Source organism: Dermacentor silvarum, chromosome 9, assembly GCF_013339745.2.
Source record: "Dermacentor silvarum isolate Dsil-2018 chromosome 9, BIME_Dsil_1.4, whole genome shotgun sequence".
Classification (NCBI taxonomy): domain Eukaryota; kingdom Metazoa; phylum Arthropoda; class Arachnida; order Ixodida; family Ixodidae; genus Dermacentor; species Dermacentor silvarum.
In genome coordinates, this window is record NC_051162.1 from 131,888,707 (window position 1) to 131,908,907 (window position 20,201).

At 43.8% G+C, this 20,201-nt stretch overlaps 2 protein-coding genes across 5 annotated transcripts; one reads left to right on the forward strand and one right to left on the reverse strand.

Moving 5' to 3' along the window:
- The first annotated feature begins 214 nt into the window (after positions 1 to 214).
- Positions 215 to 7,530, forward strand: LOC119464364 (male-enhanced antigen 1). 3 transcript variants are annotated; one of them, XM_049656184.1, is made up of 5 exons: positions 216 to 447; positions 509 to 700; positions 3,906 to 3,959; positions 4,026 to 4,101; positions 7,297 to 7,530. In XM_049656184.1, the coding sequence occupies exons 2-5, from the start codon at positions 512 to 514 to the stop codon at positions 7,440 to 7,442; spliced, it is 465 nt and encodes a 154-aa protein (XP_049512141.1). In that variant the 5' UTR covers positions 216 to 447; positions 509 to 511; the 3' UTR covers positions 7,443 to 7,530. The 3 variants fall into 3 exon arrangements, with proteins under 3 accessions (XP_037581231.1, XP_049512141.1, XP_037581230.1); XM_037725303.2 differs by having other exon boundaries at positions 215 to 688; XM_037725302.2 differs by having other exon boundaries at positions 220 to 700.
- LOC119464360 (uncharacterized) lies at positions 7,060 to 19,830 on the reverse strand. 2 transcript variants are annotated; one of them, XM_037725299.2, is made up of 6 exons: positions 19,557 to 19,830; positions 18,481 to 18,666; positions 16,400 to 16,470; positions 13,945 to 14,300; positions 12,827 to 12,884; positions 7,060 to 7,849 (listed from the first exon to the last, which is right to left on the reverse strand). In XM_037725299.2, the coding sequence occupies exons 2-6, from the start codon at positions 18,626 to 18,628 to the stop codon at positions 7,781 to 7,783; spliced, it is 702 nt and encodes a 233-aa protein (XP_037581227.1). In that variant the 5' UTR covers positions 18,629 to 18,666; positions 19,557 to 19,830; the 3' UTR covers positions 7,060 to 7,780. The 2 variants fall into 2 exon arrangements, with proteins under 2 accessions (XP_037581227.1, XP_049512140.1); XM_049656183.1 differs by lacking the exon at positions 19,557 to 19,830 and having other exon boundaries at positions 18,481 to 18,843.
- Between the last annotated feature and the right edge of the window lie 371 nt (positions 19,831 to 20,201).

A 20,201-nucleotide genomic window follows, 5' to 3' on the forward strand; every position in this document is an offset into this window, starting at 1 on the left:
CGCTCTTTAATCACAGCACGTTTGTTTAAAGTATAAAATAAACGTAAACTAGCGTTACCTGCAAAAAATTTAAAAAATCCAACACTCAAAAAATTTGCTTGCGTTATCCCTAAAATAATTTATTATTTTGCACACACGATGACGCCTAAATCTGTTAGCTACAAAAATAGATTGCAAACATGGGACAAAAAAAAAAAATGGAAGCGGAATTGTTGAAGTTGTGTAACTAAAGTGTGAGCGAGCGGGTGCATTGGCGAGGCTACCGTAGCGAGGCGAATGGGCGAGGGACGGTCCCGTTGGTCATGTGCATGTTGTCATCCGTATTTAAATAACGTCGGCACGCATATGAAAGTGTATGTATGTGATGCGTAACACAACGCAGTAGCATCATTAGCATTTCGCGCTGGTGTGCGGCGGCGACGTGCTCGTGGCACAAAATTCCCGCAGGTATAAGTGGCGATCAGTCGAAGCGAAACCGGAGCTTGTAGTGAAATTTGACGAGGCGCAGACAATGGTGCTCCCGAACAACGACTTGCCGGAGCCGGACAACTCCGGTGACGACGGTGGACTGACCGTGCCCGCTTACCACATGAACCAGCAGGGCTCGTCCGATTCGGACTCGGAATTTGGCGACGGAGACAGCGTCGATGGAGGCGGCTACCAGCTCCTCCCTCAAGACCCAGACCAGGCGAGCGACACGGTATACACAACTCGCCAGCTTCTTTCGATGGCAGCGTCCTGAAAATACGCTACTTTTTCTGCTACCTCGAGGTAACGAGAATATGTTGGATGGCCAATTCATCACGGAAATGAACAGCGCGAGGGAGTCTGTAAAAGACCCGTCGAGCTGGTTTATTTGGTTTCAACTAGGAATATAGGCTTGTTTTTTACTATGTAAAACTCGTTAATTTGTTTGCCCCTTTGCAGCATCAAGTGAGGTCAACAAAAGTTAAATGTTCCCACTTCACATTAGCTAAAAGCATGCTTCAGCACGTACTAAATGTCATGCAAAGTTCATTGCTCTTCCTTAATTTATCGTCGTTTCCGCTGTGAACTCGCGTGCATGACAAATTGCGTGTGCGTGAACGCGTTCAACATGTTTTCTTGCAGTTTCGTCAGACTAGCAGAAGACAAGACTAGCAGAGCAGGATTAGAGTCGAACCCGGATATATCGAACCCATGGACATATAACGATCGAATTATTGTTTATAAATGGAACAGCTGTAAAATCCCTTTGAAAATTTCTGTATAAAATATTTACTTCATTTATCGAATTACCTATATATCGAACTTTCTGGTGATCCCCCTTCAGATTCGATATATCCGGGTTCGACTGTATTTACTCCCAAAGGGGTGATCTTTTTTTCCCCAGTATATCGATTCAATGTTTCAACCAGTTAAGTAACTTAAATTTGGAATGGCACTTGCAGTTATAATTTACGATTTTGTGATGACAGCCAGGAAAACACCGCTAAGCCGTGTCATCCAGAAATTGTCATATTAGAATTCCCCACTTTACTGGTAATATTCCATACTTAACTTTCGCTGCTAGTTCCGCTACAGTTCTGTCAGTGCACATGACTTGGATTAGAGACCATGTTGGTGTTTATTAACGTGACTTATGACTTGTGTTTTTCAATAGCGTGTATGTGTTTGCTGATGTCACTACATAACGTATGCCTATGCACTAATACAGTTTGTTGCATGCTTGATGATGGTGATGGTGGTCCTGCCCTTTGTATCAGGCCGCCGTAGTTGGCCCTGTCCGAACCGGCGTGACCACATATGTGCTTGTATGTGCTTCCAACCATAGTTGCCCATCAGTCCGCTAAGGACTACCACTGCTGGCACCCTTGCAGTAATGGTGGTTTAGTGAAACTCTTTGTAAGACTGGTCATAATTGTACAGCTTGCTCTCCTGCGAGGCAGTTTGCCCAGCTAACTGCGGCATAGTTATTCTAGCAAACAGCATGTACAAACACAGTTTGCTTGTATTAAGATATACGTATGATGTATGTATGAGGGTTGATCCAGAAATAAGGTTCCCATCAACGTTACAAATAGACAACATTGTTTATTCTCATAGGAATTTACATCGTTGGAAAGAAGACACTTTGCTCTATTTTTCAACATAATCGCCATTTTTTTAATGCGTTTTTGTAGACGGTGCTTCAATTTCAGTATCCCAATGTTGTAGAACTCCGCTGCCAGCCCGTTGAGGCACTTCTTTCACTTCATCGTCGCTCCGGAAGCGTTGGCCACTCAAGTGTTCCTTTAACTTGGGGAAGAAGTGATAATCGCTAGGCGCGAGGTCCGGACTGTACGGTGGGTGGGGCAGGACAGTCCACCCAAAGTTTGTGAAAAGGTCCTGGGTTTGACGGGAGACGTGAGGCCGGGCGTTGTGAAGCAGCATTGCACTGGCTGCCAGTCGTTCTTGCCGGCGGTTATGCATAGCTCGCCTGAGTTTTCTTAGTGCTGCACAATAACTGCCTGAGTTGATTGTTGTCCCAGGTTCCATGAAATCGATCAGCAATATCCCCTTATGATCCCAAGACACACTGGCCATGACTTTGCCAGCAGAAGGAGTTTGTTTGAACTTCTTTGCTACTGGTGACCCTGAGTGACGCCATTGTTTGTACTTTCGTTTGGTTTCGGGAGTGAAATGAAACACCCACGTTTCGTCTCCCGTAACAATGGAGTCCAACAATCCTTCCTCATCTTCTTGACACTGTTGAAGAAACTGCCGAGCACAGGCAAGGCGTTTCTCCTTGTGATCTGCTGTCAACAGACACGGTACCCATCGAGCACAACACTTGTGATACCCCAATTTTTCAGTCAAAGCTCTTTCCACTGTACCGTAAGAACTCGCAGGAATGGTGATCCTCCTGTTTTGAAGCACTTCGCATTGGACCATCTCGATAATTGCCTCCGAAACTGACAGTCTTCCACTCCGTTCTTCATCGTGGACGTCCTTCCGACCGGCACTAAACTCCCTGCACCACTTTTGGATGTGTTGAACAGACATACTTGTCGCCATACATCTCTGGCAACTGATGATGAAAATCTACGGGTGAAGTCCTTTTGGAGTGCATAAAGCGCATTGCGGAACGAATCTCGCACTTGGCGGGAGCAACAATGGGCACCTCCATCTCGGACGGCTGCTGAGCCAAGACTGAGCAGCGCAGCGAAGCGCGGCCGAGCGGAATCAAGAGTGGGGGAACAGCCGCGCACAGCGGTGTTGCCGGATTTCACCTCGCACCTTCCCGTGCGGCTGGAGCTCTTTGGGAACCTTATTTCTTGATCGACCCTCGTAAATGTGGCTCTCGTGATAAAACCATGTGCAAGAGACAAGTCCCAGCACTTCATCTTCATTTGAACGACGGCTGGTGTCGCCATTTGTTGGGCAAATGTGGATTGCAGAGAATCGTACTTGCAAATTAGAAAAATGTTTCATTGAAACCGGATCCCTTGTTTCTTGAGCTCTTTACAAGACTAAAGTGTCAGCTTGGGCTTATTGGTTCATTTTTGGGGAGAGAATGGTGCAGGGCAACACGGACGTAGAGTAAAGGCAAGGAAGCTCACAATTGCTGACACCGTTATAAAAAAAATAGAGTTTGAATTATTATGGGGTGCACTTATCTAAAAGCACACATGTTGTAGTCTTTATTTGATTGGTTCCTTTTATTGAAATAGATGGCCTTAATGTGGGAGAGGTTAGCCTTTATATACTTCTTTATGTAAATATATGTTCAGTCGATTGGTAATTCAGCCAGTGCGTGTGCACGTGTTGCTGCTCTCCTTATCTTCATGTTTCCGGCGCTGTTTTCTCGTTGGCTCTTTGCATAAGCTTTTGTGTGCACAGGCTTTACTGACGACATGTGGTGCTGTTATGTTTGTGCTTTGTAGGAGGAACTCGAGGAAGAACACGAGAGTACTCCAGGGTTTATGGCACTACCCGAGGTAAGCTAGACGCAGTGATCGTGCCAATGGCTGGTCCTACAGAAGGCATGTGTTGTACTGTGGCAGGCCCCCAGTGAGTGGCGACCCACAGAGGAGATGCTGCGGCCTGCCGAGCCCCGGCCTGTAGAGCCTTTAGGCCAAGGTGAGTGGTAAAGTGGAATAATGAAGAGTTCACACAAGTGTGGTCAACATCAGAAATAAATCCCTTGCCATGTGAACCAATAATGAGTATATCCGTGAGCCTGCTTGTAGTTGCAGTTTTTGACACTAGGTGGCCGTGCTTGTCATTGCCTAGATATGTTGTAATACAAAATATGTTAATAGTCCATGGCTAGGTGGCGTATGCCACCGCCCGATTTAAAGAGTTCAGCCTCATCCATCCATCCATAGATGAAAAATAGGGCACTGTGGAATTACAATAGCTACGAAGTGGTGAGAGTGATTTGGAAAGGGGTGATGATCCCTAGTTTGACTTTCGGCAATGCGGTCCTGTGCATGAGATCAGAGGTTCGAGCAAGGTTGGAAGTTAAGCAGTGAGGGGTAGGTAGGCTGGCTTTGGGAGCACACGGAAATACACCAAATCAGGGGGTACAGGGTGACATGGGATGGATGTCATTTGAGGGCAGGGAAGCTAGCAGCAAGATAGAATTTGAGGAGCGATTGAGAGAAATGGCAGAAAAGCAGTGGGCACGAGAGTTTTCAGTTATTTGTACATGAGGAATGTTGATACAAAATGGAGGAAGCTGACCAGAAAACTGTCAATCAAATATTTGGACTGCAGGAGGGGTGCAAACCAGGAAACAGCGGTTAAGAAAAAGGTTAAGCAAACAGAGAGGGGTCTGTGGAAAACAGGGATGCAGACGAAATCAGCACTGGGAACATACAGAACTTTCAAGCTAGAAATTGCTAAAGAAAATATCTGTGATAATTCTAGGGGAAGCTCTTTGTTGTTTGAAGCCAGGTACATCTTAGTCCGCAAGTATTGCGGACTAAGATGTACCGAGTCAAGTACCAACACGTTGTGCTGTCCGTGTGGAGAAGAAGAGGAAACGGCTGAACACCTCATACTTTTCTGTAAAGGCCTTAACCCTACAGTGCAACAACGGGGCTGATTTTTTCAAAGCATTGGGGTTTAGGGACAGTGAAGGCAAAATAGACTTTAAGCGGGTAGAAATAACCAAACGGAGGTTATCTGATTGGTGGATAAAATCAAGGCAGGGGGGGGGGGAATTTCACCCACCACCACAAAGTACAAAATATGTCAATAGTCATGGCTAGGTGGCGTATGCCATTGCCCGATTCAAAGGGTTCAGCCTCATCCATCCATCCATCCATCCATCCATCCATCTAATAAAATTGGGCGAGTTTAGTTTCATAAGCTTGATGGTAAGTAGCGTGGTGAAAACGGCACACAAGAATGGAGAAGGTACTCACACTTGCAGCACTTTGTGTGTGTCCCTTGTTCATTCTGGGCTGCTTTAATGCTTGCATGGGAAACATGACTGCCTACACGGTGCAATTGTGGGAAGTTTCAGGAAAATGTGGTCACCTTTTGTCATTTTTTGTAGTATGGGAAGGGTTAGTAGCAGTTGCCTCGTGAATCAACTTACATTAACAAGTACACTTTTCAACACTGCTATGCGAAATAAATTTTAAATATGGGTGCCAAAATTGCAGAATTTACAATTTGGAGCAACCTGGCGATAATATAAAGCTTGCTTTCACTTTACATGTATTTCTAAGAGACAGATAATTCACTCCTTAATATCTTGTAGTTTATGCTTTTTTACTGCTCTTCAGTGGTTGTCATTTATAATTATGTTCTAATTGCCAGTAATACCCAACATCCTTTTGTCATTATTTGTGTATCCACAGGTTTGTTTAGGGTGATTGATAGTCCTTAATATTTTCCCTCGAAATTTCAATAATACATTTGCATATATTGCGTGATGTTTCAATATCTGTCAATTCTGATTCTGAATTATTGCGTGATTTCAATATCTTTCAATATCTGATGTGTCAATATCTGGTGTCAAAAAAAGGTTCACCTCGTTTGTTTGGCATTGAGACCATTCAAAATTTTGTACTTAAAGAGATACTATATTGAAAGAAACTATTTTAGCTGTGTTGGTGAATTGCCCTTCCACAATACCAACAAACACCCACTCTTACTGTGAGAAGGGGCTTAGTAAGCCAGAAATACAAAACGAAAGACTGGCGACAATACCACCTTGAAGTCTTCCGCATCAGCTGATGCTGTGAATTTTGACGGTGTCTGCTTGAGTCTAGTTAATTTTCAATAGATAAAGGTGAACCACATTGTATTGTAAAACAAAACACACACACAGAGACTGAACTTGGCAATTTTCAAGACCATTTACTCTGCCAAAATGGCTAAAATATGACAAAATGCATTGAAATTCGTCATGTCCCACTAACGTAATGGAACTGGTGTATTGGCATGAAATTCAAGAAATGAAACTTTGACCTTCGTTTTCTGTTCCAATAATCAACCTACTGCCGTGAAATTAACAGAAATAGAATTCTGAACATATACTTAGTTCTTTGCTGCTGGTTTGATTTAGTGTTCTTTTAACTCAAAGGCTCTGATGTATTTGGAATGGTGTAGTATTTGACATCAGTGGCAATGCCAGTAAGCCTCAGCTTTGGGATGCTGGCTGGTGTGCAGTGTATGTAGTGAATTATGTCTGGTGGTTTGACGTGTCTAGCACATCAATCTCTTTGCTGGTGAACTTCAAGCACATTGCTGCACGCTGGAGTGCTGAAGCATAGTGTGCTAGCCAATTGCTGATGTGATTTCACTGTACATTGTGCAGCTTGGCTGATGTCGGTCATAATTTCCAAACATGTAAATTATCCCATTAACTAAAGGGATGTACTATAAAAAGAAACAATAAACGAGTAAAATCATCTTTCAAAGCTATATTTTTGCTAATTTAGTTATAATTGGTTGATCCCTGAAAGTGAAGGTAAAAGTTCAATTTTTTTCTTTAGTTTCGTAGGAGAACCTCAGCACCGGTATGTCAGTGATGTATGTTTTGTTGTATTTAATTAGGCAGCTGTGGCTCAGTAAAAGTTCTTGAAACTTTCCAAGTGCAGTGTTTGGCTTTGTTAGAATACCATGTAGTCCTTCTGTACCGCCAAAAATTTAGCTGAACCCGAGGAAACGCTGTCAAAATCAGTAATGTCGCGCTAAGTGCGGGAACTCCGATGCAGCATTGCCGCCTTTTGGCTTTCCAAGCATTAGTATCTCTTAAACATGGTGCCTTTTCTACTCGGCACTGACATTTTATTTTTCATGTGCCTCACTGTGCAGCACAAATTCAAGCGATCCAGGCAGCTATGGCAGGGTTCGAACTGCCCAGCTCGCACGTGCCTCCCTGGGCCAAGGATGTGCCCGAAGAAGAGTGGAAGCAGTGCCTCTACCGCAAGCTCAAAGGCCTGGCAGTGCAGCAGTCGTGACTTGACAGCGTAAAATCAGAACTTTGTCACTAGTCTTAAGGAATAAACATATTGCTCTTTATAATCCAAGCCCCCGTGATGCCGCCAAGCCTTTCGATGATTTGCGACTTCACTCTTGAGCCTTCGGGATGCCCGGTGTTCCTGCCGTAGCATCTCCGGAAAAAGTTTTCATCAAGAGGTCCCACAGGGTGTCCTGGCAGCACAACATTCCTGACTTTGTGATGGGAATGGCCAGAACTTTGCAGCTAGCCACCAGGAATAACTGCATCGTTCTGGACAACCGAGCCCCTGCAGTGCTGCTGAACCTTTCGCTGACCTATGGCTTTGCTTCCGACATTTCAGGACAATGGGTGTTTCCACTGATACAGCTCTGGAAACAGCTCCCACACCAGGTTCCATAGGATCTCCTGCACAGAGGATTACCATGCCTTGTACAGGGGTGATGAATTTTAGTGGGAGCGCTCGTGTGCCTCTAAATCCGTGCCATGCAGGTGTTGGCGGTGTCAGTTCATATGTACTGTTCAGGCACAAGAAGCATGCCATGCTGTCTGCCACAGCACCAAGCTCTGTATGATTTGCTGTAAAAAATTCACTCGTGTACACGAACAACCATTTGGCTTAGCTGTTTTCATACTTCAGAAGCTTATATAAGGTGTGCAAAGTTCTTGAATACCAACCGCAACAATCGACTGCATAAAATGCCCAGCTTCAAATAATGTCGATGTGAGCAGCCTCTGTGCAAAATTTTGTTTTAAATATGAGTGGATGTGTCATGAAAAGCTATCAAGAACAGACGTTTTAATAATGAAACTGAAGAAAGAAATGCTAATCTCACTTGCTGGAAATAACATGGAACCAAGAGCGTGAAGAACCAGCACGGCTTGTCGGCATGACCTCCGAAGATCAGGTTGCACATAGCTGTGGCCTGTGGATAATCTTGGAGGCTATGGTCTGGGATTCATGTTATGTTTGCTAACCACTAGGTGCCTGCATCGTCTGCCTAGGTCCCAGTTAATAATGAGAAAATTGGACAATTACTAGCTCTGCTACTTTGCCAAGGTTGCTTCATCTGCTGCAAAAATTTGAGTTTGAAATACAAATGGATGTGTTATGAAAAACTAACAAGAATAGACGTTTTTGATACCGATATTACTTAAGTGCCACCGTTGCCGCTTGCTGGAAGTTGCATACGACCGAGAATGCTGCGAATCAGCGCCACTCTTCAGCATGACCCTCAAGATAAGGTTGTGTACGTGGCTTTATGAGAGATCTTGGAGGCATTGTGCTGGGATTTACGTCATATCTGCTAACAACCAAGTGCAAGTGTCCTCTGCTTAGGTGCCATTTAAAGGCTGCTAATAAGAAAAGACAATTACCAGCCCTGCAGCCTTGACAAGATTGTTTCAATAGTACTCATATCTATAAACAATTTAGCCAAAGTGAAATTTCACTACAGATGGTTTAAGTTTGGGTCCCCCTGTACAGTCAACCACAAAAGTTTGCGGACCACGCGAGCGCGTGGCCAAGAGCCTCTTCGCGACACTTCCGCTACGTCATCAGCGATCGACAGCAGCGTTACGTTGAAGACGCATCCCTCCTTAAATCTATGGCCTGTCTATTTTCGCACTGTGCGCAAATATTTTCTACCTATCTCTTTCAACGTGACGCGCTCTTTGTTAGCCAGGGCTACTTGCTTATATTTTGAGAGCAGAATATCAGTACAAGTAATCAGACAGCGTATTCTTCGGCTGTTATCAGTTCTATTTTAGCGTAGCCACGCTTTTTTTTTTTTTTTTCGTGAGTGCTGTGAGTGAGCGGTGAGGCAGCTATGGGACACAGATGCTTAGTCAGTAGGCAGAATTTTTCCGTTCCTCCCCCATCGCTAAGTGACAGTAGCGGCCGGGATTTGATCGCCTGCGCCCAGGTTTTGCTGCGCAAAGCCCGAACCACCGCGCTGCTTAGTGGTTACATTTAGAAAAATAAGAAATAATCAGGTGCGATGACTCTTTTTATAACCCTTTGCGACACGGTGTCCTCGTTTGGGGACTCGAACTTCGGAGGCGCGTCCCACGCCACGTGTTTCTTCAAATGACCTAAAACTCAGTGTGCACATTCGTGTCCGCTTCCTGATGGGACAACTAGCGGTCAGTTAACTTCATTGTCCTGCGTATTGCTGCAGATGATCACTTTGCTGGAGACACTACCATGTTAGACAATCGTTCGACGTGCCGCGTTCCAAGACCAACGTCAAGAGTATTTTTTTTTCTCCGGTCGACACGAATACAACCGAAAAAGCAAGTGTGCATGCGTTTCGGGCCTAATAGTTGATTCTTTTTATGCAAGCATTGAAGCTGACGGATTTCAGAATAATTAGATAATGAGTTATACGCTAATTAATTTTTTTTACTGAAACTCGCACAACACAGCACATTGCTTCGTCTTCTTTCTTGGAATGTAATAGTGAGCGTCTTGAAATGATGCCATGTGCATTTGATGCATTTGCACACAGTGCATCATAATTCGTGTCTGAAGGGGATGAATTTATTCACAAGACATTTACAGAAGTGTCATGAAACATAGGTCTCTCAATGATCTAGTAGGAAGTGAAATGTCCGCCGTTTTCTAGCACCTTATTGATGCGTGTGGGCATCGACTCGTACAAAGATTCAGTAATCTCCGGTCGACCGCGCAGGCTTTCCCATTCTTGTGCGATCGCTTGCCACAGCGTATCGGCCGTGCGGCCGCGGTTGGCTCGTGTGGACAGCCGTTTCTTCAACATGCCCCAGACATTTTCTATGGGATTCAAGTCGGCGCCACATGGAGGCCACTCAAGCTGGCAAACAGCATGTTCTTCTAGCAATGACTGGACGATACGTGCTTTATGGATCGGGCTGCGGTCGTGTTGAAAAAAATAGCAGCCGTCGCTGAAGGGACCGTCCAGCGCATATGGAACGAGGTGTCTAGTGATGACGTCGCAGTACCGTGACGCAGTGAAGGGCCATTCCAGACGCACAAGGGGACCAAGGCCATCTTTGCTGATTGCTCCCCACACGCTCACGGAACACCGTCCACTGGATAGAACACTCTGTGTGTAATTAGGCAGATATCTGCAAGAAATAGCATACAATTGGGTTCCAGCGGCGCGTCTAAAAATGTTGTGATTCCTCTTGCGTATGAACTTTATAATGCTGTTATAGAGTTGCAATAGAAAACGTGCAAACATCATTAGATAGTACTGAAAGACCCACTGGCAGCTTTTAATTAGCTTCAGAGTAAGTAGTACTATGAAACAATCGTTAATGTTTTCAACATAATACCACTACAGAAAAATCTCGTAATGTCCAAAAGCTCATTTTACGTGAAACATGTTGTGATGCAGAATTAGCTTCGTGAATTAACTGCCAATACACTGTAAACACACCTGCAGTTTAGTGGACGCCAAACCCGCTTCCGTTGGTCCCAGCGCGTGGAAAAAGTTGACTCGTCGCTAAAGATGACATCGCCCCATTTCTCTGTTGTCCAATCTTTCATTGCTGTAGCGAACATGAGTCGTTCTTGTAGCTGGCTGTCTGAGAGGCAGGGCTTCTGTGCTGCTACGAAAGACTGCAGGCCAAGCTCACTCAGCCTTCTTCTTACAGTCTCAGACGATACCGTGAGCGAGAGCGCTTCTCGTATATCCTCTGCACTTTGAAAAGGATCAGCCACGATGGCGGCCGTAATCAGGCGGTCCTCTTCCTCAGTCGTGGCCCTTGGACGCCCACTGCGCTCCATATCTGTGAATCTGTCATCGTCGCGGAAAGCTTGAATAATCCTATTCACGGCAGTCCGGCTCCTGTTGGTTCGGCGGCAGATTTCGCGCTGAGGTATTCCCTCTATAAATAAACGCACAATGTGCCTTCTTTCGTCAAGTGGAACACGCAGCGGCATCTTTCCAAATAGGCAATCACCACGTGGCCTGAAGCAAGTCTACTACGTTTTCAGCGACTGATTCGAAGATGCGCCTATGTGTGAAAGAAAATTTTCTATGCATCCGCTTTTTCTTTATTTTTGATGACAGTGAAACACCTCCCTACCCTTTCTCTCAAGACGCAGAAGCAGCAACACTCATTGGACCAAGATGCTGCCAACCAAAGTGCGCCAGTAAACGTCGCGTAAAAAAAATCGTCGCAGCGCTTCGTGAAACTTATCTACCCACTAGCACACCAGTCGACAAAGGTTGCAGTGATTGCTCCGATACTGCTATCAAGCCATATATGTGGCGGTCTTATCGCAGACAGCGCTCTGCGTCAACACAACGAACTAACAATGTCATGCACGGGAATAAAAAATTAACAGGCAGGCGAGTACCAAGAGGGCTCATATCCGGGAGAGCGCCCCTGTCGCCGCTAGGTGGCGTACCGCTAGGTGGCGCGGATAGGCAGTCTGGCACGCGCTCGCGTGGTCCGCAAACTTTTGTGGTTGACTGTACATAGTATAACACTTAATTTGCTACTTACTGTGGTGGCTCTTTTACTATGGTGTTCTGGAACAGCATGCGAGTGCTTGATTCCTGGCTATAGTGGCTGCCATAGAGTTTCTCACTATATTACCTAGAGGGAAATGTGGTGCTGCTGCGCTGTGGTATGCTTGGGAATGCTGGTATATTGTGACTTCGGATTGGCATCATTCTACAAGAGCCAGAACGCCTTGAAGACTCGCCTGGCTAGCACCGTTCTGTCTGTCACAAGGATTCATTTCCTGCTGAAAGAGCACGTAAAAAGCTGTTTTAGCTTTATTATTACACAAAAACATGTTTTCTTTAAATTTGAGGACTTACTATTGGATGTAGAATTATATGAAACGTAAAAACTATCAGCTCGCCGCTGAAGTTGGAGGACAGACGGCAAGATTCTCGCTCACTTTGGAACAACTTGTCGTTTGTTTTTGCTTTTCTTGATTCTGCATTGTAGGTGAGTAAACTTTATTGAGAGATGTAATATGGGTGAATGAAAGCCTTTTATGCAGATTTTATTTTAAAAACGCATTATTTGTGTAGCCATGCCCACGTTTTAGATGAAGCCTTATACAACACAAGCCTCGCAGACACATATCCCGACATTCTTATGACGGCACAGTGCCCTTTGAGAAACTCGCATAGACGATGGCGCCAGATTACCCTCTAGGTATTATATTGAGAAACTATGGTGGCTGCCTTACGATAATTATGAACTGCAGTAATGAAAAAAAAAAAATACTGACATTTTGGTGCACATTACGGAACACTAGGCAATCAAAGCTCTTCTAAAGCCCACCCACTACAGACTCCTTCATAGCCTAATTAGTATAGCTTTGGGTATTGGCTTCACATGCTGTGTTCATGGCATGTAGCTGGTCAAGTAGCTCACCTGGTCAAGCCGAGCAGCTTCCCTGGCAATGTACTTTTCACAGACACCATGGAGGGCTCTGCATAGAGAACCATGCACTGTGTGAAATTAAAAAAAAAAAAAAAGGCTTTGACAGCACTCAAATGATGCTGTTTAAAAATTTACACTCCGCGAGATCAGTAAAAGCTAACAGCTGCCATGTTCAGCAGCCAAAGCATGAGCTGTATCCTTGAAACTTATTGATTTGAAAACATTTTCTCTTATCTGTCGGCATGTAACAAGTATATGCTTATAACAAATATTGGATGTAACAAAGGTACTTTCCTGTCGGGTGCAACTTTATTATAACGAGGTTCAACTATTGAGCAGAAGCACACGCAACAGTCTTTGCCATTGCTGAAGATTTCTCTCATTTCAGCTTTGCTAAGTGTGCATGCATGCATGAGTGGCAGAAACAGCGCTCTCTGAGTAAGATGTGTTGCTGTGAAAACATTGAAATGAACTGCTGGTCTCTGTGCATGCGTTTGCTTAAGCAACCAATGTTTGAAGTCGATCCCTTTGGAGGCCCGTGACTATAACGTTTAGTGTTTAGCGCAACCAGCCTACCAATGCAACAAGAGATGAAATAATATACAACAGTTCGCTGCCTATCTTTCCTTTTTTGTATATGTGCCATTATCCATATTGACCTCACCTACCTGCCACGGAAAACATTACACAATATTTTTTTCGCATCCAGTCACGTTATTGACTCTTTGTGGTGATTCTTGTATTGCTGAAGTGGTTTATGTGTTGCAGTTCCTTTTTAGTCTTCTACAGTGTTTGATCTTATTGCCTGTATTTCAGTGTGTATTGGACATGTACTTTATGGGCCTGTTTTTCTTGCTGAAGTGGTCAGTGACCTTGTATGTGCAGGTGTATTGATTCCTTTATGTAGTATCGCTGCCAATATAAAGCCATTGGCCTCATCATGGTGCTTGTCAAAGTAGCTTTTAGTGGCTGCCCCATGCTTTTTGTTTTAAAAGGAAAAATAATTTGATTGATTGATTGGTCTGAGCATGTGCATACACAGTTGTCACTGGGGGCCATCTCTTGCCCTGTCTCCTTTCTGCTGTGGATGCAGCTGTACACGCACTTACTCATTGGAGAGGTCCGGTTGGTTAACTAGGTGTTCAGTCAGCCGTGCCAGGAAGTCTAGGTAAGGAGCGCCCCTTTCCAAAGTGCCACTGAGGTCTACTTCTTCGTCTTCTTCTTCAAGGTCCAGCTGATCGTGTTGTATTGTCTCCGGGCTAGATGGCTCTGCGTGTCGCAGGGGACCTTGGTAGCACCAAGGCATCTGTGCCAAGCGTGACTGTGCCAGGTGTGCGACACTTGATCGGCCTTCTGTGGTTGGTGCCACTCCCATAGGACGGCAGCGGCCGAGCAGGTCCGACAGCTTGGCAGCTATAGCTGGAGCAGTGATGCTAGCCTGCTTTCCGTGCCTTTGCTCACGAACCTGTGCAATTTCCAACTTCCAGTGTCTGAATGGATATGTTAAGGAAACGCCCTACCTGGTGCGCTCATGTTCCCAGCACTAAGATAGGCTACAGAAGAAGGCACAAGCAAGTACTTGCAACTACAGTTAATGCGTTGCAATAGCAACAGGCCTTCGCTCATGAAGCTGGGCAAGCCAGTAGATATGTGGAGTAATCATCACTTGTGATCTTTGAAGGAATATTTTGAACAGATATTAAATAAACACTCGTACCGTATACAGGATGCTGTGACAATCATCTTTAGCAAACATGGCAGTGCTATGTGCCTCGGGGAGCCCACCAATTTGGAAAACAGTTCTGTGCTCCTCTGCAGGATTTTTGTGTCGCTTCTTCTCACGTCATGGCATCAACCGAGTCGTGCCTGTGACATCACCAGGGTCATCATCATCATCAGCCTATTTTTATGCCCACTGCAGGACAAAGTATGTGCGAGACCACCGTCGCTTCAAGACGCCGTATTAAGGACACTTATTTTACTAATTTACTGAATGTAACCTTCTGTAACGTTTGCGGTTGTCAATTTTTATCGTCGCAGGTAAAAATCACCGACTCATCACTTCTCCCTCAATTACTTATATATTTATTTATACATTTACTTTGATATTCATTTATCTATCTGTTTATTTGTAATTGCCCTTTATATATATATGTAATAATTTTTGTGTGTAATGCATTACTTTTGCATACCAGCAGAAACAAGCAGTATGAAAGAAATGTCAGAGTCACTTTAGCTTACGCTAAAGAGGACGAAGGCGAAACCCTGCGCGCTTACAAGACATTCATTACGTTACCTGACATTTTCATGCTAATGCGTTGTTACTTCCTATTACTTTTTTTCTCCCACCAAAGGTTGTGAGTTTGAGTACCTTAATTAACTAGCATAACTGATTTAATTAGCATAACTGATTAGTTAATTAATGAATTAACTTACACCAAGGACAGTGAGTTCGAATCTTGACCTTCACAATGTCAATTGGAATCCAACTTGGAGATATCGCCAGCTCACCCATATCTCCAAGGGGGTTCGACTCCCACCAAAGGTCGTGGGTCATCATGATCATCAGCCTATATTAATGTCCACTGCAGGACGAAGGCCTCTCCCTGCGATCTCCAATTACCCCTGTCTTGCGCAAGCTGATTCCAACTTGCGCCTGCAAATTTCCTAATTTCATCACTCCACCTAATTTTCTGCCATCTTAGACTGCACTTCCCTTCCCTTGGCACTCATTCTGTAACTGTAATGGTCCACCGATTGTCTCCCCTATGCATTACATGGCCTGTCCAGCTCCACTTTTTATCTTAATGTCCAGAAGAACATCGGCCATCCCCGTTTATGCTTTGATCCACACCACTCCTTTCCTGTCTCTTAACATTACGCTATTTCTCTTTGCGCTGCCCTTTACTTGTTCTCGAGCTTCTCGAATTTTTAACCTCCAAGTTATACCACCAGGGTAAAAGCTGTCAATTGGTAGATGGACAAAGGGATGAGAGCGGCAGACAAACTGGCTGTGTGTTTTGATAAGGGGCTCGCCCATTGTGCACCACTGAACCTTCCGTGAAGCTTTCATTCAGTTGGCATAGTACTGACGATGATCAGAGGCAGAGTGTGGAGGAAACCTCCCGATTATGGGCTGACAAAACCCATAGCTTTTGCTGCTTTGCAAGGAGTTTGCGAGACATTGTACATGGCGAGGAGGAAAGAGCCTGTAGGAGGGTAGCAAAGGCGAGCAAGAATAGACTGCCTGTGATCTTTCTATTATGTGGCATAATTTCGAATAATGTTCCTTGTAGACAGAACAACAGCTGCTCATTAGACAAATATAAATATATAGAATTATTAAAAAGTGTGTCAATCAAGTTTCACAACTATGAAGCATGCAGATACCATGTTTACGAGATAATACTGAAGAGGCATTAGAGTGGAGCAAGCATTGCAAAAGATAGACTGCACATGGATGCTGAGTGAGAGAATTATCCAAGAGTGTTCCACATGCATGGTAAACATAATGTGAAGGGCAATTGCCACTTGAAAAGAATGTGCAACATTACAAGGACTTGCCTCTGCTTTGCATGCAGCCTGCTTAACAGGCTTGCTGGGCCGAGTGCATGGTCGACCTGTGTCCACAGCAGCTGGACAAAGGAATTAAGAGCCATGTGTTACAGAAAGCAATTCACTTTGTATAGCTGGCATCCACATACAATCCACAAGAGCAGGTGAACACTATTACTTGGTGAATTCAGTTTCTTAAGGGGGGGGGGGGGCTAGCAAAGAAAACTTTTTTCTCTGGCTAGGAGTAATTTCTTCATCCTTGCTTAAACTGTGCATACATAGAACATTAACCTGTGTTAAATTAAATTAAATTATGGGGTTTTACGTGCCAAAACCAGTCCTGATTATGAGGCACGCCGTAGTGGGGGACTCCGGAAATTTGGACCACCTGGGGTTCTTTAACGTGCACCTAAATCTAAGTACACGGGTGTTTTCGCATTTCGCCCCCATCGAAATGCGGCCGCCGTGGCCGGGATTCGATCCCGCGACCTCGTGCTCAGCAGCCCAACACCATAGCCACTGAGCAACCACGGCGGGTTAACCTGTGTTTGGTGGCACACAAGTAGAATACACAATGTTTACTATGTAGTCCATGCTTTCTTTTATACTTCCACAGAATTTAAGCTTATTGCATTATTGCTAATATTAAAGAAATTAGCAGACTGTGTGTATTGTAGCTTTTAGTCTACGTAATTTCAGACCATGGCTTGGAACAATAGCACAAACTAACAAATGCCAGACTGTGTAAATGTGTATTGTCATTATTAATATATTCACACTATAGCAAACAAGCTGTAATGCTTAGACCGTAAGAGCCTCGCAGTATAGGGCTGCTTGAGTATGATGCAGCACATGCATTGTGGTGAAGATTGACTGCAAGGGAAAACATGCCCATCTGTGTGATATGCTTAAATCTTTAGTGCATAATGTTCTCTGTCCAAAGAAATAAATGTACCATTATTACTGGCCATTCTTTGTGGATGGCTGTTGGCATATACTATACGTATCTATAGCAGTGAGCTAATATGCAAAGTAGTTGCTAGCTAGTGCAAAGCTAGATTAATCACTATTAACCAAAAATTAGTGACAATCTAGCTTGTCAGTACTTCCATACAGCTCACCACGCAGGATGCATCCACAGGAAACAAATATTTGTGGAGGTGCTCATGCATTCATAGGCGATGCAGTTCACCTTAGATTAAACAGTATACTTTGTGCAGTCAAACCTTGATATAAGGAAATCTAAAGCGTTTCCCACTGATATATGTATGGCTACAAGAATAATGGATCTAACGAATGTATTTTCGTGTTAAATGCAACTTTGTTACAACTTTTGACAATAGTGGGTGCGACTTTCACACTAGCTATAGTGTATGTTCTAAGGAGGTGGGTATACTGAATGACTTCGCACTGCTGCACACATATATGTGTGCACAGCTAGTCAAAATGTGTGCTGCCCTGCACATGTAACTTTCACAAAGGTAAATGCTACTATAATGCTAGTCCCATAATCTGTGGATTACATCCACAGATTATGGGACTATGGCACCCTATGGCCATAATCACGGCCATAGGGTGCTCATTGATGTGTAACATTTATGTATATATTATTGTTTTTCCTCTCTTCATGATCTGTAATGAATTTTGTTCGATGTTTTTTTTTTTTTTTTGTAAACCTTTTGATACCCCTCCTGCATGGGCCCTAGCTTGGGCCTGCAGTATTTTGTAAATAAATAAATAAATAATGTGTCGCATAGCTTGATAATATCTGAAATCTATTGTTTGACATCTAGTCCAGTCTAGTCTATCTACATCTCGTCTAGGTAAGATGTCATGCAAAAAAAAGTATAGTCAATTTACAAGTTTGTCACTTTCCAGCTTTTACCATGGAAGCCTTGTTTATAAGACACGTTTTGTGTACAAGGCCGGGCTTACATAACCCACACTGTCAACCTATTAAACACCTTTTTTGGTCGGCGTCCTAACATTAAACCGTCACCTGTGGAGTATACCACATGTATATACTTGATGATCTTGTTGACAAGATAAGGCAATATTAGCAACTATAGCTATAGCAGTTAAGTGTATACCACTGGCTTGCTGGGTTGCCAACCAGTGTAGCATCATGTGCCGGGCTGCCAGTTGCTGCTCAAAACATTGGCCTTTGACGGCCGAGGAAGCTGTCTGTCGTCCACCACGTGCTGTGGCTAGGGGCCGCTGATTCCGACGTTGCCACATATTTGCCTGCCTGTACGTGTCACCCCAATTGCAACCACCTGCAACACAGTCATAACAGCCTTCACCCGTGCACTTTTATATGCACGGTGCAGCAGTTGAACCTTGATATAAGGTACAGGAGTATAACAAGTTAATTATCAGTTATAATGAGTAAATCTGAAATGTTTCACGACAATATCAGTATGTAACGAATGCATGCGCATAATGAATACACTCGAACCCAGGTATATCGAATCTGAAGGGGATCACAAAAAAGTTCGATATATAAATAATTTGGTATATAAAATACAAATTTTATAGACTAATTTTCAAGGAGATTTTACAGCTGTTTGTTATACACAATAATTCGTTATATGTGGGTTGGTATATTTTCAATGGTATATATTCGTTATATCGTATGCGATTTCGCATGAGGTTTGACTTAACTGTACACAACTAGACAATGCTTCAAACCATGCTTGGACACTTACTAAAACACGGAAAACATTTACAATATATTTCTGTAATCCGCATGCCAATCTTGTCAAATAGACCAAGACGTTGTTCGATATATACACTTAATTCAAATTGCTCAGCTGCAATTTTCTAGCCACCATAGCTTACCGCCGAATGGTGGATACCTGCGAAATGAAATTCACCATAATCTGACTAGTTTTGATCGCAATGCTGCATCGACATAATAGATTATTTTATTATTTCTGTTGTCGAAGCAACCATGCAACTGCAGCTTTACTGAAATGACTGCGTGTAGTGGAAAAACATTAATCAGTTTACACTGCGCAGAACATGCACACGTGCGGCAGAAAATTGGTTGTTAAATCGGTTATTAGATTTCATCTCGCATATTATATTGCACCGCGGTGAACAGTCCGCTCAGATCACCCTAAAGAAACTGTTTTATCACAGAAAACAACTTTGCTGTACTTACCGCAACACCATTACGCTACGATCTGCAGCGCATGTGGTAGTCATGGTAACCGGTCAACGCTTAACTTGAGTGTCGGCCACAGAACTACAGTGGCTAGAATAGTAACGGAACTGTTATACGTACGGACTGTCATGGTACTCCGCGTGCATTGGAGAAGTACACTGACTGAACACAACGTAGCGAGTCACAAAGGTTGACTAACTAATCTGGTTGACACGGCGGTCATCATCTCCCAAAATATAAGCAGACGACAGGCGCGAAAAAGTCCGCAGCGCCACGTTACGGGGTTTCTACTGCAAGAGTTGCATAATTTAACAAATAAGCGGCTAGCTATACTGCACTATTAGTAAGCTATAAAATCAGTCATTATTTTATTTTTACCAAGGTGACTTTAGAGACCTATATTTATTAGAGATATGAAATATTTGCTTTTATTTTTGCTCCAAACGTTAAAAACAAAACAGGTATGAATGATGCCGCGCTATTTGTAACTGCGTGTCTGGCGAAAGCGAAATACTTTCACATAATTTAGTGCACCGCAAAATTAGAATTTCTCCCGCTGCAACTACAAATGCAGCGCACTGTTTCACATCAGCACGTGTTTTAGCGCTTACGAACATCTTGCTTCAAGCAAAACATTGCTCC

Excerpts from the sequence above, each read along its gene's own strand:
- LOC119464364 (XM_049656184.1), top strand. The coding sequence starts at position 512 with ATGGTGCTCCCGAACAACGACTTGCCGGAGCCGGACAACTCCGGTGAC. Across the intron at positions 701-3,905 it reads CAGACCAGGCGAGCGACACG|GAGGAACTCGAGGAAGAACA; the intron begins GTATACACAACT and ends TGTGCTTTGTAG. Across the intron at positions 4,102-7,296 it reads TGTAGAGCCTTTAGGCCAAG|CACAAATTCAAGCGATCCAG; the intron begins GTGAGTGGTAAA and ends CTCACTGTGCAG.
- LOC119464360 (XM_037725299.2), bottom strand. The coding sequence starts at position 18,628 with ATGTGGCAACGTCGGAATCAGCGGCCCCTAGCCACAGCACGTGGTGGA. Across the intron at positions 16,471-18,480 it reads GGCAACCCAGCAAGCCAGTG|CTGCTGTGGACACAGGTCGA; the intron begins GTATACACTTAA and ends TCCTTTGTCCAG. Across the intron at positions 12,885-13,944 it reads CAACCGGACCTCTCCAATGA|AGCCCTCCATGGTGTCTGTG; the intron begins GTAAGTGCGTGT and ends TTCTCTATGCAG.